Source organism: Schistosoma haematobium, chromosome ZW (genome assembly GCF_000699445.3).
Source record: "Schistosoma haematobium chromosome ZW, whole genome shotgun sequence".
NCBI lineage: Eukaryota > Metazoa > Platyhelminthes > Trematoda > Strigeidida > Schistosomatidae > Schistosoma > Schistosoma haematobium.
The window spans coordinates 11,074,091-11,098,976 of NC_067195.1; the positions used below are offsets into that span (position 1 = coordinate 11,074,091).

At 41.2% G+C, this 24,886-nt stretch overlaps 1 protein-coding gene across 1 annotated transcript in view; it reads right to left on the minus strand.

Moving 5' to 3' along the window:
- SSX2IP (Afadin- and alpha-actinin-binding protein) overlaps nucleotides 1-19,396 on the minus strand; it is a 31,515-nt gene extending 12,119 nt beyond the window's left edge. The window contains exons 1-4 of the mRNA XM_051210386.1: nucleotides 19,112-19,396; nucleotides 18,449-18,673; nucleotides 14,841-14,986; nucleotides 6,750-6,918 (exon numbers count right to left, since the gene is read on the minus strand). Of these exons, the coding sequence (XP_051070372.1) occupies nucleotides 6,750-6,918; nucleotides 14,841-14,986; nucleotides 18,449-18,610 (477 nt within the window). The 5' untranslated portion in view covers nucleotides 18,611-18,673; nucleotides 19,112-19,396. The remainder of the gene's footprint in view (nucleotides 1-6,749; nucleotides 6,919-14,840; nucleotides 14,987-18,448; nucleotides 18,674-19,111) is intronic.
- Nucleotides 19,397-24,886: the final 5,490 nt, after the last annotated feature.

A 24,886-nucleotide genomic window follows, 5' to 3' on the forward strand; every position in this document is an offset into this window, starting at 1 on the left:
GCTGGAAAGAAGACGTGGAAGTAACTGCAAACATGATTCACGTTCTATTCAGAAAGATTTGGGAAGAGGAACAGGTTCAGAGAGATTGGAAAGAAGAATACCTCATCGAGATATCAAAGAAAGATCTCAGAAAACGTGAAAACTACAGAGGCATCACACTACTATCGGTACCAGCAAAAGCTTTCAACAGAGTTGTTGAACCGGATGACGGATTCAGTAGACGCCCAACCTCGAGATCAACAGACTGGATGCTGTAAGGATAAGTCATACACAGACCAAATTGCGACACTACGGATCATCGTTGAACAATCAATTGAATGGAACTCGTCACTATACATCAACTTCCTTGACTATGAGAAAGTATCTAACTGTATACATGGGAGGACCCTATAGGACCTTCTTTAACACCATGGTATACCTGAAAACATTTTCAACATCATAGGGAATTCATACGACCGACTACAGTACGAAGTCATGAGAGCAGGACAGCAGATGCATTTCAAATGAGGACCGGAGCCAGACAAGGTTGTTGAATCTTCTCCATTCTCTTTCTTCTGGTGATTGACTGGATTATGGAGACTTCAACATCTGACGGGAAGTGTGAAATACAATGGACAGCTCAGAATCAGCTAGACCACTTGAACTACGCAGACGACCTGGCTTTTCTATCTCATACACACGAAGAAATGCAGGTAAAGACAACTAGTGTAACAGCAGCCACTACATCTGTAGACCTCAACAGACACAAGGGAAAAAGCAAGATACTAAAATGAAACAGAGAAAACCAGCCCAATAACACTTGATGGAGACGCTCTGAAGGATGTGGATACTTCCACATATCTGTGAAGCATCATCAATCAACAAGGAGGATCAGATGCAGACGTAAAGACGAGGATTTTCAAAGCAACGACCGCGTTCCTACGACTGAAGAACATATAGAACTCAAAACAACCGTCAACCAACATCACAGTCAGAATCTCCAATACGAACGTCAAGACAGTTCTACTGTACGGAGCTGAAACTTGGAGAACTAATACAACCATCATCAAGAAGGTACAATTATTTACAAATAGTTGTCTACGCAAGATACTCAACATCCATTGGCCAGATACCATCAGCAACAGCCTACTGTGGGAGAGAACAAATAAGCTTCCAGCTGAAGAGGAAGTTAGGAAAAGACGATGGAAATGGATAGGACATACATTGGAGAAATCATCACACTGCATCACAAGGCAAGTGCCTACTTCGAATCCTGAAGGGGAGCGGAAAAGAAGAAAGCCAGAGAACACACTGTGGTGAGAATTGGAGGCAGACATGAAAAGGGTGGATAGCAACTGTAAACAACTGGGAAGGATTGCCCAGGACAGAGTGGGATGGAGAATGCTGGTGGGTGGCCTATGCTTCTCCGTGAGGGGTAACAGGCGTGAGAATATATATATATATATATATATATATATATATATATATATATATATATATATATATATAGCACTTCCGTATGCCGGAGGCGAGAGGATTATCTCTCCCTCTCGAAATGCTCTCGCACGGCCACGCGTATACAGCCATTGTCAGGGAAACCCTACTCACAGCATTCTCGCAACAGGGGTGTTGTTTACGAAATTGAGAGGACGAAAAGCGAATGTCCGTCGCTTTAACCAGGTTGGTGGATACGGAGGGTCCACCTAGGGGAGTTGGAAAACCCCGGTCCCAAACCAATGGTGCATATGAGCTCCAGGATCCTGAAGGGAAAAATGGCGTGTGAACCAATTGTTGGTCACCGACTACCATGGGACTGCATCTCCTGATGTTGCTCAACTGTCTTGTGGACCAGACCTTTAGGTCGAAGGCCCCGAGTATTGGCCCCCTAGGAAGACTACCTGCTTCAGTCTGGGCGCCCGTGCAATATCACAGATCACACACAAACCAAGTGACTTGTGTAGCGCATATGGAATCGGTGCTCCTTTATATACCAATATTTATATGTTCAAATAATAATAACTTTCGTATCCTTCAATATATTATTAACCAGTCATAAATTTCGGGACTGTTTGTTACTACCAACTTACTGAAATTCCTTTAATAATAAAACCATGTTACAAGGTGGCCGATGGAGAATTTATCATTCTAATTAACGACAAATGATGGTTCTTTACTACGGATGTTCGGTCATCATACTGATAAAAAAAAATCCGATTCGACGAAAATCATGCCGTACGTATACAAATTTTTTTTCTGATTCAATATTCATTACTTAAATTTCCTTTGTTTTTCTTTGAACTGTAAACTTGTCAGGTTTGCCAAACAAATATGAACAGTTAAATTTAAGCTCCTTTTGGTTATGCTTGAATCAGACTATAAAAAACATCCTGTTACTGGTTTTTCCAACTAAATAAAATTGGCTATGAAAACCATTTATCCACTAGATGACCCTGTAAGTTGATGTTTCGTTTAATTTCCTTAGGGTTCGACTCAAACTACTGAATGATTTCTTAGTTAAACACTAATAGTAAACAAAAGATTTAAAGATAAAGGATGTTTCTATTACTGAACAAAGCGGAAACAGTTAGTCAGTCAGCTACAACGTAGGACCAGGCACATATGTGCATCGGTCCAGGTTGCCATACCGCATCAGCACAACAAGATGCACACTGGATTCATAGAAGTGGTTAGGTCAAAGGTGGTAATATATAAGAGAAAGTTTGCATATAGAGATATAGTACAAGAAGAAAGAATTGGTTCGTAGAAAGAAAGATATGAAGTGACTTTAATCTCTTAGTTTAAGGGAAGACAGGGAGTGTATACACCGACGCCATTGTGATCGATTCTGAGCCATGTCACTAAGAGTCTCCAACCATTGGTTACGAAAGTCACGCGGACCCCAACCAAGTAGTCTGCATCTACCAACATGGCTCAGACTAGAAGTTAGTGACTTCAAGCACTGATGCCACGTTTTGGTTTGGCCGCCCCTAACTTTCTTCCAACCATCTCCAATACCGGATAGCATTGCACGTCGTGGTAATCGGTATTCAGGCATACGTAACACGTGGCCCAACCACCTCAGTCGATGAAGATTCATAACCTCATCAACTGATTTACCATCATTCCCTAATACCCTGCGTCTAACCTCACTATTACTTACCCGGTGATCCCAGCAGACGCCAGCAATATTTCTAAGGCATCTGTGGTCAAATACTAACAGCTTACGAGTGTCTTCTACTCTTAATGGCCATGTTTCGCTGCCGTAAATTAAAACAGAACGGACTGCCGCGCACTATACTCGTCCTTTTATTGATAGATGGATATCTCGCCTTCGCGATAGGTGGCGCAAGTTGGCAAAAGCCAAACGAGCATTTCAAGTCCGTGCTGAGGTTTCGTCAGACACCAACCCATTAGGGCTGATCAGACTTCCAAGATAAGTGAAGTTGTCAACGCGTTCCACTACTTCACTCCCTATCCTTAGTTCAGGTGTTAACGCAGACCAGTCCTGAAGCAACAACTTGCATTTCGAGGGAGAGAAGCGCATTCCAAACATTCTGGCATTGTTGCTGAGTGCTACCAGAAGACTCTGCATTTTGTAAGCGTCTTCACCAAACAGGACTATGTCATCTGCGTATTCTAAGTCGATAAGTGGACCTCCTGGTAGGAGATCAATACCCGAGAACTCAGTCGACGAGAAAGTTATCTCCATCAGTAGATCTATGATGAAGTTAAACAAAAATGGAGAAAGTGGACAGTCTTGACGGACATCACTTGAGGTTGCAAAATCAGATGGCAGTTCGCCATAAGCTCTGACTCGACTAGTAGTGTTCGAGTAAAGAGCCTTTACAAGGTTTATGTACTTCTGGGGTACGCCTTTCAATGACAGACACTGCCACAGAATCTCGCGGTCTACCGAGTCAAATGCTGCTTTTACGTCAAGGAAGACCACCATTGTCGGACGCCGATAAGTATGCCTGTGTTCTAGAATCTGACGAATGGTGAATATGTGGTCGATGCAGCCACGACCAGTTCTGAAGCCAGCTTGATTCTCTCGTGTTTGTAGTTCACGAGTCTTAGTTAGGCGTCTGATAATTATCGAGGCTAGTATTTTAGATATTATATTAGTTAAACTAATCCCTCTGTGGTTGTCACAGGATGATTTTGACCCTTTCTTATATATTGGGACGATAAGTGATTGTGACCAGTTAGATGGAATAACGTCTAACTCCCAGATTTTAGCTAAAATATTAGTCAACCTAATCGCTAAAATTGGACCACCATCCTTAAAGACCTCTGGAGCCAATCCATCTGGACCAGCTGCCCTTCCTCGTTTCAGATTAACTATAGCCTTTTGAACTTATGCTAGAGTTGGGGGACCTACTTCAATGTTCCATTCACACTGTCTGGGAATGGAGGGTAGTTGTAGAGTAGCTGAAGGCCAGCTGAACTGTTCTCTGAAATGTTCCGCCCATCGTTCTAAACGTCTGGACTGGGAGCAGATGAGAGTATCGTCTTTTCCGATATAATCTCACTTACACTTGACTTATTAATTCCAGTTTCTTTTATTAGTCTGTAAAGCTGTCTTGTGTTCCCTATAATCGCCGCCTTTTCCATCTCTTTTGCTTTCATTGCCCACCACTGCTCACGGTCGTTTATTAGACTTTTTCTTAACCTAGATCTGATTTGTTGTCGCTCTTCATCATGTTCGGAACCTGATGGGACGAGTTTGCGAGAATCCATCAGTGTGATAGACTTTGAAGAAATCCATTGGTTCTTTGTAACTCTGTGGTTTAAGTCGCTAATAGATGTCACTGCTGTTTCCACAGCTGCTTGTATGTCTTTCCAAGCAACATCTGGGTCAGCCTCGTCTTCAGAACTACCTAATTGTGAACTCAGTTGTTCTTAGTACCTATTTTTGGTTTTCTCGTTACTCAACTCAGTTCTAATGGATCTTTTAATGGGGCTTTTTGCGTCCAGTGAGGCGCAAGCAGATGCGTGCCCGTATTAGGGCGTGGTCGGAGTCCAAGCAGGTACTCCAGAATGAGCGACAATCTTCTACCGACCCTCTCCAACGATGACTGATGGCAATATGGTCTATTCAAGTCCATCGTTGGTTTGGTGTAGGGGTCGCCATGTTAGACGATGTCTCTCCTTATGCTTAAAATTTGTGTTTGCTAAAAATAAGCGATTGTCTGAGCGCGTTTGCAGCAGACAATCACCATTATCTGTTCGCTGTGCCGGAATGCTAAAATATCCACCTAAATGCCTTTCTGTTTGGTTTAAGCTACCTATCTGAGCATTAAAGTCACCCCTACGAGTACTATGTCTGAGCGTTTAGCTTCCTGAAGAAGTTCGGACAGCTTTCTGTAAAATTCATCTTTCACATCATCTGAGCTGCAGTCAGTGGGAGCGTAGGCAGAAACGACAAAAAGACAACGACGTGTGTCCCTATCCTTCCGAGTTTTTACGGAGCCGTTTAGCCGAACAGCACATAGACGACTGTTGACGGGGATCCACTCTAGCAGTGCTTGTTCCGCCCTCATGCTTAGTGCTATGCCTACACCTGCCAGTCCACGAGAACTGGCCATCGGGTCACCAGATACACGGAGGGTGTATCTCGTTGGCTCTCCGTTTTGCCGAGGTGAGGTCAAGTGAATGACCACACTGGAATCCTGTATGCGTGTTTCGGAGACACAGCATACATCAATGGAAAGAGACTCTAGGGTTTTAGCCAAGGAAGCCTGCTGACCGATTTGACACAGAGTGTGTACGTTGAAAGCTCCAATGTGTAGTTTGGAGCGAGGTTTCAGTAGACCTGGGACAGAGTTTTGAGCACTAGAATCGTTGGCTATGGTGACACTTGAGGAGGAAGCCGAAGGAGGAAGTTTAGGGTTGAAAGTCGATGTAGGAGGAATAATAGGAATTGAAGAGGAAGGTTGATTATGAATACAATGGTCTTGGGTGCTGTTAGAGGTATGAGGGCGGTTATCACTTCCCGGTTGCCCACACCGTGGAGGGGTTCTTCTGGAGGTACCTGAAAAGGAAATTGGATTAGAGGCGGTCTCAGTGACCTGAGAGCGTGACCGCAGTGCCCAAGGGACAACTGATTGAGGCCGGTCGCGCACGGCCTTTTTGTGGAAGGTTTTTGACGTGTTAGCTCTGTTCTTCAAAGGGCCTTACCGCCGGAGACGGAAATCCGTGAGGTAAGGTGAGGTGAGCATTTTTAGGGTCGACCTTTTCTAACCCCACCCCTCCTTGTGGGAAGGCAGCATCGCTGCAGATGCTGGTTGTCCGAGGGAAACACCTTACTGCTGTCACACCTCTGTACAGTCAGCAGTACGACTTCGCCTTCGGACCTTGGGTTTGTTGCTTTTAGTCTTACCGCTCTTCAACCGACCTGTCTGACATGGTAGGACCTTGAGGAACGGTTGTTCCAGCCAGTATAGCTCGGTTGCTTCATCACGATAGGCAAGCCCGACCACCACGTCAAGGTAGCAACAACGGTGAAAAATATGAAGTCCTAGTGCACTTAGTGGTACAACAGCATACTTAGTTACGAGCTAAACTTCATGTGCGAAAGCTAGCAACACTAATCTGTTCCCAAGTAACAAGAGTAGCCGCAGAGAAGTAGCTATTTCTAGACAATTTAAATTGAAAATCACCAAACAAAGATTATGTTTAAACTACAAATACATCCAATGTCATGATATTCATTCAGAACAATTTAAAAATGTAACTACAAGAGAGAATTTTCATCCACAAAAGCTTACTTCATTACATGTAGATTTCAAACGATCATTAAGTAACTTTTTATCATTTAAAGCTTGTTTTTCCCTTTCTTTGATTAATTCATTTGATCTTTGTGTTTCTTCCAAATTTTGCTGACATCTTCGATAAAGTTTTTGTACTTGAGTTAAATCTGACTGTACACGATGAAAACTAATTACAAAACATAAAAAACAGAACGAAAAAAAGTATGTAAATACAAAATTGGTGCCTTGATTATAAATAATTAATTATATTTTTACCCATAAAATCAATGAATGTCATTTGCAGATAACCAGATGTCTATTTTCTTTAATCAAAAGGCGAGTATACAGTAAAGTAGTCTGCTTTGTATTATTCTATGATAGGGATAAATAGCCAATGATAGTAGAAGACATGAATTTGCTAGCATTCTATAATAAATGTTATAGAAACATTGCTTGTGCATAGTGGAGCTACAGTGTAAGGCTGATACTAGAGGTACGGTACTGATATGTGTCACACACACTCTATCACCGACTATTCTGGGGTCTGATGCTGAATAGCTGTTATAACTGTGAAAATATGCTTCTGATTAGAGGGGTAGCGAATTATTGATCGGACCAAAGACGCGCAAACACACAGAACGACCTAGGGTTCTGATTGGCCCCGCTTCCCTGTCTAGTCCAGCCAGTTAAGTCCAGGATGCAAGTCTCAGCCTCGGATATATGAATCATTATATTTCAAACATACTTTGTTTATATACCAGTCAAGCAGACCACAACGTACCATAAAATAGATAACATTGTACAACAATGGCCAGTAGGAAAATGACACGTTAAACAAATATTAACCAATAAGATGATACCATTTCATGTCCAAGGATAGCATTAGGCTTAACAGGATAATTTTTGGGATATTTTCCTGAATATCCCAACAATAGCATAATAGCAGATTTGAAAAAAACTAATGGGTTGTATACCAAGTCATAAAATCAATGTATAAAATAACTAATTATGGATCTGAAACGCGTTGGGAGGCGATAAACTTTGTTTTTGGAAGCCATCAACTGACTGCGATCGATAGATCTTCAATGACGTCTTAACATTGATCACAGAAATGAATCCATTTTTTATCTCCCTTTAAAAGTGTTAACACCGCTCATGTTTTTCACTAACTGGTTTCATTTATTCTCTGCTTGGTCTCCACTCTTAATGACATTATTATTTCGACTTACTTGCTTGTCATCTTGTTGATTTCTTAGTGTTATGTTGATAGAAAGTGTGAAAAAAGTCCAGTTTACATTTAGATTAGGTAGTACCACTAATACAATTTTTATAACTGTGATTCACTTTTAGAAATAAATACAGGATCATTTGAAAATATCATAACATACAAAGATATTGAATACTTAACAATACATATGTTATGACGTACAAAAAGCATAACCTAAAGTAAATATAATTTTTAAACGCAGGCTTATTTAATTTACTATAACAAAGCGAATCTTAAGTTTTAAGGTAAAAAAAATTATGCAGATGAGTTAATTAATGACTTCATAACAGTAACTAGCTTTATTCCGCTTATCTATTAATGTTTAGTGTTTTAGGTACTTTATTTACTAAGTTTTTTATAACTGAGATGATAAATAAATACAGCGCACATGTATTTGCTTTCGTTTTACCAGACCTCAACCTTGTAAACGGAATTGTGATAAATTATCCATACAATCCACTGTGAGATACATAACTCTACCATAGTAATCTGAAATTGATAATATGCATTTTACTATTGGTGAATTACTAAGAATAGCAACTTCATGTCAACTGAATAACTTGTTGAAGCTGAATGAACTTTCCTCAATTACTCGATGACGAAAAACGTTGGTACGTGATTTGTTTCACGCTTCCAAAGAATGGCTCAACTGAATCAATTACTTTACAGGAACAGGTGAAGTCACATGAATTAATTGTTTGAGACACTAAAAAATCTATAGGTTTGTAGTTGACATTAAGACAATAATATGCCGCAGTCAAATAGTTTAACCTTAACTGTTACATCATCATCCTTAGACACCCAAAACTCGAAGATAATAAAGCAGAATCTCCAAGTGACATGAATGAAGATGGCGAACGTACATCTGATTATACAAAAGTTCATGAAATGACTCATTTTCATTTATTTCTAAAACAAAACATTTGGTACAATAGGGTACTGAAACATATGTAGTGAATGAAAATTTAACGTATTAGATAAAGTGATGAGACCATGTTATTGCTTGGATAAAAAACGAGAAAATATTATAATTACATGATGAAGAATTATGCATAAGATAATCTTTACTCCACACCAAGCCCCCAAATGCCCTGGTATGGCCGAGAGTGGGGAGAGTCCGCTCTCCCTCTCGAAATACTCTCACACGACCACGCGTATACAGCCTCTGCCAGAGAAGTCCTACTCACTGCCTTCTCGTGGCTGGGGTGTTGTTGACGGAAATGAGAGGATGAAAAGCGAATGTCCGGCGCTTTAACCGGATCCCAAACCAATGGTGCACAGGGGCTCCAGTATCCTGCGGGAACAAATGGTGTATGAACCAATCGTTGGTCACCGGCATCCATGGGACAGCATCTCCTTACGATGCTCCACTGCCTTGTGGGTTAGACCTTTAGGTCAAAGGCTCGGGGTGTGGCCCCCTAAGAAAACCACTTGCTTCAGTTTGGGCACCCGGGCAGTATCACAGCCCACACACAAATATGATGAACTGCCTATAATTATGGAAACGACTTTACTTGCTTCTACTAACAATCAAATGATTCAAATGATTATTATTATTATTATTATTATTATCATTATTATTATTATTATTATTATTGTTATTGTTATTATTATTATTATTGTTATTATTATTATTATTATTGTTATTGTTATTATTATTATTATTGTTATTATTATTATTATTATTTATTATTATTATTATTATTATTATTATTATTATTATTATTATTATTATTATTATTATTATTATTATTATTATTATTATTTACCACATTATTCACCCTCTTTTATACTTATACAGCGGCTCGTCTTTGGTGGAAATTCGACTGTATCTAAACGTTCTCGAGTCACTGTCCGGTTGAAAATTATATGTTACCACCGAATATGAGTACTGAAGCAGTTTTTCTGAAACTGCGTGCAACATTCAAACTGGCTGCCTTCAGCGTTCGCACGCTTATGCAGGTCGGACAACAGATAGGGCTGGCTAAGTCTTTGGAAAGTCTTAATATCGACGTTTGATGTCTATCCGAGACCCGTATTCAAGACTGGTGAAATACTACGGATTCGCTCTCCATCTGTCGCTTCAAAAAGCTTGTTTTAGGTGCGTATATCCGGGGACCCTGTGGCATCTTCGTCTGGTCTTGCTGGCGTTGGTGTTACACTAAGCGCTAGAGCTGAGGCAGCACTAATCGATTGGATCCCCATTAACAGTCGGTTATGTGCTGTTAGAGCAGAGAGTTCCATCAAATTGAGAAGAAATCGGAGTGAGAAACGATGTCTTTTCGTCATCTCTGCCTATGCCCCGACAGATTGCAGCCCGGATGCAATCAAGGATGAGTCTTACCACCAGTTATCTATCCTTCTCCAGAAAGTGCGTTCAATAGATATTGTAGTACTAGCCGGAGACTTGAATGCTCAGGTCGGGCGTCTATGCACAGAAGAGAGTCGTTCAGGGGGCCGATGGGGACTCGTTGGTCGCAGGTCAGAAAACGGGGACCGTCTACTGCCACTGTGCACAGACCACCTTTTCCTGGCTAGCACTAACTTCCGGCACAGTCATCGCCGATGTGCCACCTGGCGTCCTCCCTCTGCGTCCCAAGCCTGGACTCATATTGATCACATCGCGATCAGCTACCGCTGGCGTGGTTGTGTACAAGATGCCGCTCCTTTTGGAGTACCTATCTGGACTCTGACCATGCTTTGGTCTGCGCCAATCTTACCTTACTTTTCAGTGGACAACGAAGTGACCGCCACCAACGGATTGCTGTTAGCAAGCTGGTTGCAACTTCTGTTGCTAGTAAGTATCGAACCGACCTAGTTTCTAGGCTAGCTACCATTCCACCGAAAAGTATAGATGAGCATTGGTTGCAATTGCATGACGCCATGAAAATGGCGGGTACAGTCAGTTGTGGGTTCGCGAAACGTCCCGCTTTTAAGCACTGAGTTTCTTCAGGTTCCTTACAACTCATTGAAGCCCGTCGGTCTACTCCGGGTGACCGTGAGTTTGACCATAAACGAAGGATGTTACGTAAGGAAATTGGGCGAAGCTTGCGTAAGGACCGAGAAGCCTGGTGGTCGAAGCGTGCTAATGAGCTGAAAGCAGCAGCTGCATCTGGTAACTACCGGCAGCTCTTCCAACTCATCCGAGTCACTGGCAGCAAGAAGTCCGGTGTGAGTGAAACAATCTGCGAGGATGATGGGATGCCAATCACTAACATCCATCGACGTCTTGGACGATGGGAAGAATTTTTCGAAGGGCAGTTCAACTGGCCTGCTGCTCCGGCAACATCGGTCAGACTGTCCTGCCCTCCATGGCCGGTGACGACTGATCCACCAAACGAGGAGGAAGTCCGCAAGGAACTCCAACTCTTGAAGCGTTACAAATCACCTGGCCCAGATGACTTACCTCCGGCTCTTTTTAAAGATGGTGGTGACTTCCTGACTAAGGAATTGACGACGTTGTTTACAAAGGTCTGGGAACTAGAGAGTGTACCAACGTCATGGAATGAGTCGATAGTTGTCCCTATCTTTAAAAGGGTTCACGTCGTTCCTATAACAACTATCGGGGGATAAGTCTACTTCCGATTGCGTCCAAACTTTTGGCTTCCGTCATGCTGCGTAGACTGTTCAAAACCCGAGAAAGATTGACTCGCGAGGAGCAGGCTGGGTTTCGTTCTGGTCGAGGATGTATTGATCATATCTTCACCCTCCGCCAAATGTTAGAACACCACCATACTTATCAAAGGCCAACAATCGTAGTGTTGCTTTACATCAGGGCTGCCTTCGATTCGTTGGATAGGACTGTTCTCTGGGATCGTCTATTGAAGAAGGGTGTGCCTGAGAAGTTTATTAACATCCTAAAAGCCCTATATACAAATACCTCAGGCAGAGTGAGTGCATACAACCACCTCTCTCCATTGTTCCATTCGAGCAGTGGGGTTAGGCAGGGTTGCCCAATCTCACCATTCCTCTTCAACTTTGCCATCGATGACATTCTGGAAACAGCTCTGATAAATGTAAGTAATGGTGGTGTGGATCTGTTGCCTGGAGAAAGACTTCTCGACCTTGAGTATGCGGACGATATTGTCTTACTGTGCGATAATGCCCAAGGCATGCAATCCGCACTTAATCAGTTGGCAATCAGTATCCATAGGTATGGTATGTGCTTTGCACCTTCGAAGTGCAAAGTACTTCTACAAGACTGGCAGGATTTCAATCCTGTACTCACTCTGCATGGTTAGCAGATAGAAGTAGTCGAGAAGTTCGTGTATCTAGGTAGCTGCATAAGTGCTGGTGGTGGCGTAAGTGATGAGATCAATGCACGTATAGTGAAAGCCAGAGACGCTTATGCCAATCCGGGCCATCTTTCGAGCCTTCGTGATGTTAGTCTGGCTGTAAAAGGTCGGATCTACAACGCGTCGGTGAGAGCAGTTTTGCTCTATGCTTGTGAAACCTGGCCTCTCCGAGTTGAGGACGTTAGACGACTCCGTGTTCGATCATCGCTGTCTCCGAAGGATTGCTGACATTCAGTGGCGACACCATGTTAGTAATGCAGAGGTTCAGCATCGTGTGTTCTGGTACAGAGATGATAATGCAATCGATGTCACCATCTTGAAACACCGACTTCGGTGGCTTGGACATGTTCTACGAATGTCGTCCCAGAGAATTCTACGTCGTGCATTATTTGCCGACTCTGGGACTGGTTGGAAGAAGCGGAGAGGTGGTCAGTGCATGACATGGTGTTGTGGCATGAAAGAAAGCTGCAAAGGGCTGGCTTCTGTTGGTCCTTTACGACTCCCTGGTTGGGGTCTGAGAGATGGTGCTACACAGTGGCTAGAGACGTTATGAGATATGGCTCAGATTAGAAGCCAGTGGCGATCCTGCTGTAACCTTCTTTTACTTTCTTCATAAAAAGTGGTTGTGTCTCCCTTACCTGAAAGATTTCTTCTGATTGTACCTTTCCGTTTCCTCATTTCTACCATACTACCTTACACCAATCTCTTCGTTATTGTTCTCTTTTTCTCTTGCGCTCCTTAGTTTTTTTTTATTTCTCTTCGAATTCTCATTGTTTTGTGTGGTGCATATATATTGGCGCTCTCTTGTACCAATATTCATGTGTTCAAATAAATAAATAATACTCCACACCATTTATTACTAGACTCCTATTAAAAGATTACGCTGTTACATGGAGCCATGAAAGACGTTAGTCGTGTTAATGATGTATTATGAAAATAGTTATCGATAGTCATTTGAAATCTTTCAAACAGCAGAAAGTGAGCGAAAGAAGCTTCCCTACTCTTCAACTGGTTTCACCATACAACACCAGGTGTTTTCTATACCATTCAAAGGTCAGTCAGTCAGCAACAACGTGGAACTTCATACGTACGTATATCAGTTCAAGTTGCCATACCACATTAGCACACAGACACAATTCTCGATTCAAATCCCATAGTGGTAAAGGTAGTAAAAGCATAAGCAATAATCGGAAAGATTAGGGTTTGAAGATGTTATAATCTAGTGAAATAAATCTGGGGAGAGAAAAAAAAGAGACAAGGAGGAATAAGGAGATCAAAATTTGGGAGAACACAAAGAGTGTATGCACCTGCGCCATTGCAAACGATTTTGAGTCATGTCATTCAAGGTCTCTAATAATCGGTTGCTATCGTCTTGCGGATCCCAACCAGGTAGTCTACACCTGGTTTAGTCCACTTGTCAGTGACTTCATGGATTTGTGCCATGTTTTGGTCTGGCCGCCCCTAGCTCTCTTCCAATCTACTCCTACACCATAAAACATAGCATGTCGGGGGCAGTCTGTGGTTATGCATACGTAACACGTGTCTCAACTGATGAAGTTTCACCACTTCATCAATCGATTTTCCATCCTTACCTAGTACCCGTTTCCTAACAACCGCGTTACTTACTCCATGGTCCCAGGATATACGAGCAATGTTTCGAAGGCACCTATGATCAAATACTAGTAACCTACGAATATCCTCTACCCTTACCGGCCATGTTCCACAGCCATAAAGTAGGACAGAACGAAATGCTGCTCAATAAACCCGTCCTTTATTTGGTAGACGGATATCCGAAAGGAAATAAAGTCTTTACAAGTCCAATTGCCAGACATCTCGATAGTGGACATGAAGTGAATGTAAATGATGCACTCAAAATAATCAACACACGAAAAGCATCAGTCTTATTCAGTTTTTCGGACACAATCGCTATCTAACGTTCCCGACCTGACCTAGGTATAGAGAAGGAAAGTCTAACTAGCCATTTCCTGCCATGGTGGTTGGATATTTGTCCAATAACCTGTTAATTTTAACCTTTTTTTCAATCTTGTCCCCAACCTTTTTATCGTCTTGTTATTCTTGCGTCTTTTTTTTATATTCATCTCTTACACAATCTGGTTGGTGTTCACATATTTATTTTATCATGTTGAGTGATTACCTAATCACCTATTAATTTCATAGCCTTTACATAATTATTACTTCTCAACATATAAATACACATCAATCTTAACTAGGTTTATCCATACCCTTTGTAACCTTATTCTTCTGATTATGATTTTCATTACGTTTTGAGTAATTATCTAAATTTCATAAACTAAAGTATGCTAAACATTTATTAATTGTATTTAGATTAGTTATTGTAATTTTAAGTTGCATGCAGCCGATGAGAAATGAAATATAATGAACTCATTTTATTTAACAAACCTTCTTCTTGCTGTTTACATTTATCAAGGGATATGGTTGTATGAAATTTTTGAAAAAACGTCTCATACCTAAATATTTACCTAATGTTGAAAACTAACTACATAACAAGAATAAAATTCGACTCACTTTAATTCAATTTCTTCACGACCATTTAAACTTTTACGATAGGATGTAATCAACTTTAACACACCATCAATAAAACTATTCATAGTGATTTGAATTTCTCCATTTTCCACCCTTAAAACTTTTGAATAACCCATTATCTCGAATTCCTAGATAAAATACGTTTAAAAAATAAATAAATAAATAAATAAAATAAACGACGAACTAGTAAACTTAAAAGAAAATGTTTATGTGAAGTAATCAAAAGATGGCTGACATAACGAAAGGTAATATAAGATATAATTTATTGGGGAATTAATTCCCTTAAAAAGATAGTATAAAAATCAAATATTCGCAATATTTAAATTTACAATTAACCTTGCTAAAAAGCTTGGTGCAACTAACAAGCTAATTGGTTTTATTTGACCTAACTCATTTCACGAAGTACACGTTTGTGTTTGGCTTCAAGACCACACTCAAATTTTGAGGGCTAGTGAAACTACCATAATGCCTAAATCGAAGTAGATGGAGTGTGATTTGAAAATGTGACTCAACTATTGGATTATAGGTATTTTAGCCGACAATTTATTTCATAACTAAGAAGTATTTCCAAACAAAAAAAGTACATAGAAGTAAGATTTTAAAATAGGATTTCAGCCCTGTTAAAAAGCACAAAAACCAAACGAATAGTTCCCTAAGCAGCAACTATGTAGTGGGAAAGCTGTGATGTTAAAAATTTAGGCATATGATTCACAGCTTGTGATACAAGAACATTTAATAACTTGGATTACTCATAAACTAAAATATACAATACAAAAAAGTATTACAAGCGCATCCTCATAAAGACAACCTTAAGTTATCCAGGAACAACTTATCAGTTACTACTGCCAAAATCATGTAGAAAGAAACTATACATACTAGGATGAAACGGCCATCCAGTACTTGCAGGTTTTCGATGGTGGTCTAACATTGATCGGTTCGTGATTTCAATATACACTTTAGATTTTGCTTAGAATATTTCTCAGTAATTTATTGCTTTTATTTCCTATATTTTATCGTAATGTTTATTCGTAGTGTAGTACACTGTTCAACTAGTAAGCTCAGCCAGTCATATGCAACGTAAGACCTCATACATATGTACATTGGTTCAAGTTGCCATACCATATTAATACAGTGAGATAAAATTATCTCAAGACAGAATCCAAAGAAGTAGAGGTAGTAACAGTGTCAGTGGTAGTATAAGGCCAGGGATAGAGAGATTTCAGAACCCAGGTTTTATGGGGAGACAAAAAGTTCATGGACAAGAGCTATGGCAAACCATCCTGAGTCATGACACTCAGTCTCTAATTAACTAGTAAATTATGTTGAATCATGCATAAAAGCAACAGTTTTTATACACCAAAATACATAAAGTAACTAGATTCACTTACATTTGATATGCAAAGTAATACGCTGAAATCGCTAAGTATTAAAACATTTCAAGACACTGTTTAATGCACAGATTACCACACTAGAGTACTACTAAGAACCCCAAGTAATCTAAGAATCTCCAATATCACTAATAAATATTTATTATCACAATTTATATGCGTGAATACTGCACAAAAGTTTTTGACTCAGTGGTCTAGTGGTTAGGAGCTCGCGCGCGAAACCGAAGGTCCTGGGTTCAAATCCCGCGAGTGGAATCGTGGATACGCACTGCTGAAGAGTCCCATCATAGGACGAAACGGCCGTCCAGTGCTCCCAGGTCTTACTCTTCACCATAAGAGTAGAGGAATGTGGAAAAGATTTAGATCACTAGGTACTAATGAGACAAAATCTCAATATTCGTATATAAACTAAAGGACTAAAAGAAGCGGAAATATTCCAGCACTATAGGGAGACAGTAATGTTTCATCATTAATGGAGGACGACTATGGTAAAGCTCAATTATCCTCAAACTACTTTAGCAATGTATATACCGCATGAACACCCTTCCCGTCAGTTCATACAAATCCCCCGCACACACTGGACAACGTGACCATTAAAGAACTCGATGTCTTTGGTTTGCTAAATAAGCTTGACATAGGCAAATCCACGGGACCCGATGAACTGCATCCTAGGTTAATAAAGAAACTAGTTAACTTCGCTGCGAACCCAGGGTCATTTACCAAGACTGGAAGAACGCCATAGTAAGTCCTGTCTTCAAAACAGGTACGAAACATAAACCTGAGAACTACCAACCCGTTAGCCTAACTAGCGTGGTTGTTAAAATTTTAGAAAAGATTATTCGGTAGGAGCTGTTTAAGTATTTCGGTGAAAACTGGATCCTTTCGGAAAAGCAGCATGGTTTTAGAATATGTTATTCCTGTCTCACTAACTTAGTGGCTCGTGAAAGCTGGTCAGCTCTTAAAGACCAAAATCTACCTATAGACGTAGCTTACATCGACTTCAGTAAAAATTTTGACAAAGATCCCCACAACCGGCTGTTATATACGTTAAGAAATGTCGGAATTGCGGGCAATCTATTAATGTGGATAAAAGACTTCCTAGTTGTGCGACAACAAAAAGTATGGGTGGACTCCAAGTTGTCTGTCTGGGAGACTGTGCTTAACGGAGTACCTCAGAATACAGTTTTGGGATCAGTGTTATTCGTCTTGTATGTAAATGATCTTTCACATCTATCATCATCGGTTTTGCTATATACTGTCAAGATATGGAGAGCGATAAAAAGTAAAGGTGATAGCTTAGAGCTTCAAAATAACCTGGAGAAATTATCTGAATGGTCTCAAATTTGGCAGTTGCCGATATATATTTTCAAGTATTGTAATGCATATTGGTCATCAAGGTATAGATGCATACATGATGAATAACATTGAGCTACATATTGTCACCTACCAATTGACACACAATGACTTAGTAGTCATCGTTAGCAAGACTTAAAAACTACTGCACACTGCCATGGAACAGCCACCAAAGGTTTTAGAACCCTATGGTCAATACGTAGGGCCTTTAGCCATGTCGAAGCTAAAACGTTTCTGACTTTGTATACAGTATTTATGCGTCCTGAACTTGAGTACTACATACAAGCGACTAGCCTCTGCTTAAAAAGACAGTAAGGTTTTGGAAAAGGTTCAGAGAACAGCAACTAAGCTGATTCCCGGAACAGCGAAGCTCCCGCATGTTCGACTGGTTAAACTTAACCTATTCCCATTGTCATATCGAAGAACTAGAGGTGACTTGATTACGGTTTTCAAATTAATTAGTGGTAAATTTGCATCTGATATGTCCAAATTTTTTGGTCTTCCAAAACAGAGAATCTACGAGGACACTCCATAAAGGTTTACAAGCCCAGAACAAATTACTTTTCGGTTGACTATAGACTTTCCCATCGAGTCATTAAGGAGTGGAATTCATTATTTCAACACGTGGTTAAAGCTCCATCTGTCGACTCTTTCATAAGAAAGTTGGATCGACTGAGATCATTATTGACAGGACTAACACAGGCCATCTAGCCTCCTGTCCTTTCCAAACTGAAACTGAAACTTGTATCGACAAAGAAAATTTTTAAAAAGACATTAACCATAGCCAACTCTTACCTAAATACCATGCATAAACATTTCTTAGAAAATGTATAGAAAAATTATACGTACAGAATTTATCAGTCGGATAGAAGAATCTAGCTGGCTCTGCGGGACGACTACGAAATTTTCAGAGTGTGATGTAGAGGGATCTTGTGAAGACGGTTTATCAAAGACTGGTTGAATATTCCAAATAGCATTGTTGAAATAATCTATTGACGGAATGTGCGACATTTTACGTTTAAAAATGTTCTCTTTGTTACGATCTTAAATGAAAACCTTGGATTAACAGTTAATCTTAATAAAGAGGGAAAGGAAAAATGTAGAAATTTACAAGTTGATTACACAATGGAAATATGAAAAGTGATGCTGAACTAAAACACCATGAACAATCGGAAAACACGTATAATTGGCTGATCAGAGTAGTGACAAATATCATAAATGTGAAGACCTCGATATGACATCGTCAAGATCACAGGTAAATCTCGGTGACGAGTGCTAAGTAGACAGGAACCTATGTCAAACAGGGTTCCCCCTACCGACAACTTCTGATACCTTAAATGAACAATGATCAAAACCCAATTGATTGTAGTTTAACGACTCCTTGAATGCTATATTACTAAGAAAGTAGTTGTCAACCACATGGAATATGGTGCCACCTTGAATTAGGATAATTAGCGAATGAGTAATATATATAGCAATTTTTAGACACATCTGAAGCTAAACCGGCCTTACTTTTTTATAACTGTGGTCGGGAGTTCGCAGCTATCAACCGCTACTGAGAAGCTGAAACCAACGAAGCTTAAGTATGCTTCATCTAATAATAATGATGAATTATCCCAGTAGCATTAAACCGTCACATAGTTTACATTTTAGAGATAACATATTACAGACTATCCCTAATAAATAAATAATAGTATTCAAAAGTTGGTCGAGCATCAAATTAAAAAAGCAGTAATGTAACAACTTAATAACACAACAGCATTGTTTATTCATCTAAACACATAAACACTGGTATAAGAGGGCACCAAATATATATGCGCCACACTTCATCATTCAATTTGTGTGAAGGTTGGAATACTGCTCGGGTGCCCAAACCGAAGCAGGACAGTATGAGACTCACCCACCTAAATCATGCTCTCCAGTATAGTCTCCCAAAAGACAACAGTGATTTCACAGACGGTTACTGAGAACATCGGCTGGACTCCCGTCAACCGAGTGTAAAAAAGTTAAAGATTAGCGCTGAGAAGGTACAAAGGCCCAGGTATCGAAAGAAACCAGCCAGCCAATCTACATCTAATTAATCGATTGGCTGACAAGGGTCGTGGAATTTCAGGCCATAGTCATGGCCAAACCAAGAATTCTATGAACCTAAAGTAGATAATATCCTTGGAAACAGGCCTAGGACTGTGTGAACTCCCTTATCATTATGAGATCAAAATACCGTCCAAATTTTTCATCCAGTCTTTAAGATAAAAGTGACAGGATGTTGTTAAATGAAATGGACCAGGGGCTTAAACGTACAGGAAATAAACCTCTTAAAGGCTACACGACTTACATGAAGCAAGAATTCCAAACACGTGAACCAACCAAGGCTCCGTATAACATTTACCAGTGCCGATGATGTGGGGGACGTTTTATTACCCAGTCATTCGCTCAAGTTCGAGTGACGTGAGAATACTGCCGGACAAACCGTGGAGCATAACTGCTTAACGAGCCCAAGAAAATCCAGACCACGATGACACAGCTAATGATGTCAAAGAAAGTCTAAGGAACTTGAGGCTATACAGTCGCAATATATTACAACTCAACACGTGGGGATGCTAGATCTCGATTTATGGGGGTGACCTTCCCATTATTCCACAGTGACCACAACTACCAGTGAATTTTACACCAGCAGACACTGGATACCAGCTACAATTCACATGCATCCTGATACACCACACTACATTGTGATTAAGTGCGAGAATACATTTGAGCATACTGTTGTACTTGTGGACTACCAAGAACACAAATACGTAGGAAGGACAGGGATTGCCCAGTCATATAGATTTCAGATTCATATTTGTGTAGTAAGGACAGAAGGCCTACGACCTATGTTATTCCTTTTCTAGTATGCTTCTGTGAATGTCCAGTCTTCTCTTAAAAGAGTCAATTGAAGGTGCGGACACCACTGCTTCAGGCAACAGGTTCCAAGTATTGATGACTCGGTGTGAAAACCTGTATGCCACGGGTATTTTGTTCGCTCTTGGCTTTTCTACTCGCCTGCTATGTCCTCTGAGGTGTCCCGATCTAGTGGGAAGAAAGAGAGAGAATAAGTTAGGTCCGAAATCATTTCTCAGTATTCTGTACATCAAAATTAGATCTCCCCTTAGTCTGCGATAGGACAGAGTAAAGAGGTTCAGTTTTTCAAGCCGCTCTTTATATGATAAACCCCGGAGTTCCGGAATTGCACGCATAGCTGCCCTCTGTACTTTTTCTAGTATGTCTGAGTCACCTTTGAAACAGGAGCTTGCAGCCTGAACGCAGTTCTCTAACTTAGTTCTCACTAAGGATGTGTATACTGTGGTGAACATGGTAGTATCTAACTTAGTGAATGTCCTTTTCAAAGCCCAGAGGGTTCGAAACCCCTTAACTGCGACCTCCCGGCAATGGGCCGTCGTCTTAAGATCATTATTCACTATCACCACCAGGATCCTCATGAGACCGGACTACGGGTAATGACACATCCCCTATGTTGTACGTATTAACCTTTGAATCCCCCAAGTGCATGTAGACACAATTTTCCGAGTTGATAGGCATCAGCCACTCTTTAGACCAGTTTATCACATAATTTAAGTCTGCCTGAAGAGTAAATGCGTCTTTGTCTCAAGTTACTACTCGCCAAATTTTTACATCGAAACGTCCTGCTTATAAGCACTGGGTTTCTTCAGGTTCCTTACAACTCATTGAAGCCCGTCGGTCTACTCCGGGTGACCGTGAGTTTGACCATAAACGAAGGATGTTACGTAAGGAAATTGGGCGAAGCTTGCGTAAGGACCGAGAAGCCTGGTGGTCGAAGCGTGCTAATGAGCTGAAAGCAGCAGCTGCATCTGGTAACTACCGGCAGCTCTTCCAACTCATCCGAGTCACTGGCAGCAAGAAGTCCGGTGTGAGTGAAACAATCTGCGAGGATGATGGGATGCCAATCACTAACATCCATCGACGTCTTGGACGATGGGAAGAATTTTTCGAAGGGCAGTTCAACTGGCCTGCTGCTCCGGCAACATCGGTCAGACTGTCCTGCCCTCCATGGCCGGTGACGACTGATCCACCAAACGAGGAGGAAGTCCGCAAGGAACTCCAACTCTTGAAGCGTTACAAATCACCTGGCCCAGATGACTTACCTCCGGCTCTTTTTAAAGATGGTGGTGACTTCCTGACTAAGGAATTGACGACGTTGTTTACAAAGGTCTGGGAACTAGAGAGTGTACCAACGTCATGGAATGAGTCGATAGTTGTCCCTATCTTTAAAAGGGTTCACGTCGTTCCTATAACAACTATCGGGGATAAGTCTACTTCCGATTGCGTCCAAACTTTTGGCTTCCGTCATGCTGCGTAGACTGTTCAAAACCCGAGAAAGATTGACTCGCGAGGAGCAGGCTGGGTTTCGTTCTGGTCGAGGATGTATTGATCATATCTTCACCCTCCGCCAAATGTTAGAACACCACCATACTTATCAAAGGCCAACAATCGTAGTGTTGCTTTACATCAGGGCTGCCTTCGATTCGTTGGATAGGACTGTTCTCTGGGATCGTCTATTGAAGAAGGGTGTGCCTGAGAAGTTTATTAACATCCTAAAAGCCCTATATACAAATACCTCAGGCAGAGTGAGTGCATACAACCACCTCTCTCCATTGTTCCATTCGAGCAGTGGGGTTAGGCAGGGTTGCCCAATCTCACCATTCCTCTTCAACTTTGCCATCGATGACATTCTGGAAACAGCTCTGATAAATGTAAGTAATGGTGGTGTGGATCTGTTGCCTGGAGAAAGACTTCTCGACCTTGAGTATGCGGACGATATTGTCTTACTGTGCGATAATGCCCAAGGCATGCAATCCGCACTTAATCAGTTGGCAATCAGTATCCATAGGTATGGTATGTGCTTTGCACCTTCGAAGTGCAAAGTACTTCTACAAGACTGGCAGGATTTCAATCCTGTACTCACTCTGCATGGTTAGCAGATAGAAGTAGTCGAGAAGTTCGTGTATCTAGGTAGCTGCATAAGTGCTGGTGGTGGCGTAAGTGATGAGATCAATGCACGTATAGTGAAAGCCAGAGACGCTTATGCCAATCCGGGCCATCTTTCGAGCCTTCGTGATGTTAGTCTGGCTGTAAAAGGTCGGATCTACAACGCGTCGGTGAGAGCAGTTTTGCTCTATGCTTGTGAAACCTGGCCTCTCCGAGTTGAGGACGTTAGACGACTCCGTGTTCGATCATCGCTGTCTCCGAAGGATTGCTGACATTCAGTGGCGACACCATGTTAGTAATGCAGAGGTTCAGCATCGTGTGTTCTGGTACAGAGATGATAATGCAATCGATGTCACCATCTTGAAACACCGACTTCGGTGGCTTGGACATGTTCTACGAATGTCGTCCCAGAGAATTCTACGTCGTGCATTATTTGCCGACTCTGGGACTGGTTGGAAGAAGCGGAGAGGTGGTCAGTGCATGACATGGTGTTGTGGCATGAAAGAAAGCTGCAAAGGGCTGGCTTCTGTTGGTCCTTTACGACTCCCTGGTTGGGGTCTGAGAGATGGTGCTACACAGTGGCTAGAGACGTTATGAGATATGGCTCAGATTAGAAGCCAGTGGCGATCCTGCTGTAACCTTCTTTTACTTTCTTCATAAAAAGTGGTTGTGTCTCCCTTACCTGAAAGATTTCTTCTGATTGTACCTTTCCGTTCCCTCATTTCTACCATACTACCTTACACCAATCTCTTCGTTATTGTTCTCTTTTTCTCTTGCGCTCCTTAGTTTTTTTTTATTTCTCTTCGAATTCTCATTGTTTTGTGTGGTGCATATACATTGGCGCTCTCTTGTATCAATATTCATGTGTTCAAATAAATAAATACTACTCGCCAAATCTTTACATCGTCAGCGTATAATAACATTGGAGACTGTACTATACTTATAAAATCATTAACGTACATTATAAAAATTAAAGGACCTAGGACGGAACCTTGGGGTACTCCACTATGTACTGGTCTCCAGATGGAGCACTTGGAATTTATTTTTACTTTCTGCCTACGACCTACTAGGGAATCCTTAATCCATTTTAAAAGAGGTCCGGCAATACCAAGGTTTGCCAACTTCAATAGCAGTCTATTAGTTGGCACCCTGTCAAAAGCCTTACTGAAGTCTATGTAGACAGCATCCACTGAGTTTCCGTTGTCTAGCGCATTAATCCAGAACTCCCTAGCTACAAGGAGGTTCGTTGTACAGGATAGACCCTTTCTAAAACCATGTTGTGCCATGTTCATCAAGTTATTGGTTCCCATAAATGCCGTTATGGTCCGTTTGATTATTCTTTCCAGTATTTTAATTACAACACTGGTGAGGCTTACGGGTCTGTGATTCGATGGAACTTGTCGTGGACCTGTTTTAGGTATGGGAGTGACGATTGCGTCCTTCCAATCCATAGATAACACACCTTGGTCAAGTGACATTTTGAATATCACAGTCAGTGGGGCTGCGATATATTGGGCAATATGTCTCAAGATTTTAGGGTGTAGTTCATCTGGTCCTGTTGACTTCTCCATGTTTAGGGTGCTAAGAGCCTTAAGCACATCGTTTTGGTCGAAGTCCACGGTGGGCAGCTGGTTTGTTGACTCTGTATTTGAGTCTGGTTCTTTCTCTAAAGAAGGTTCCTGAGTGAAAACTGCCCCAAAATAGTCAGCCATAACCTCTGCTTTTTCCTAATCTTCCTCTATCATTTCAGATTCACTTCCTACTTTAATTAGGTTAGGAATCCAATGATGCATCCTTGTTCTATAGTTTATGTACGAGAATATCCTCTTGGGCTGCTTGAGTGCAGATTGTGCCAGCTGCATTTCATATTTTCTTTGAGCTTCTCGAATTTTCATTATACACTCGTTTCTTATCGATCTGTAGCGTTCCATCGTACCTGCTGTGCCAAGGCGGATGGCAACATCCCAGCATTTCTTCTTTTGTCTTAGTAAGCGTCGAATATCCCGCCCTATCCAGGGATGTCCGTGCTTCTTTTTCGTTGGGACAGTCCAGGGTATGTATGGTTGAGTTACCCGATTGTATAACTGCCTGAATAGAATCCATGCCTTTTGTACTGATGCCTTTGAGTCAATTTCCCAGTTCTCAGCCGATGCTGCGGAGTTAATTGCCTGCATATCTGCCTTCCATATGTTAGGACGGGCCGGCGCAACTGTTTGACAACCAATCTCGGCCATGAATTTGAATAAGATGACTGCATGGTCACTTCTCCCAAGTGGTGGG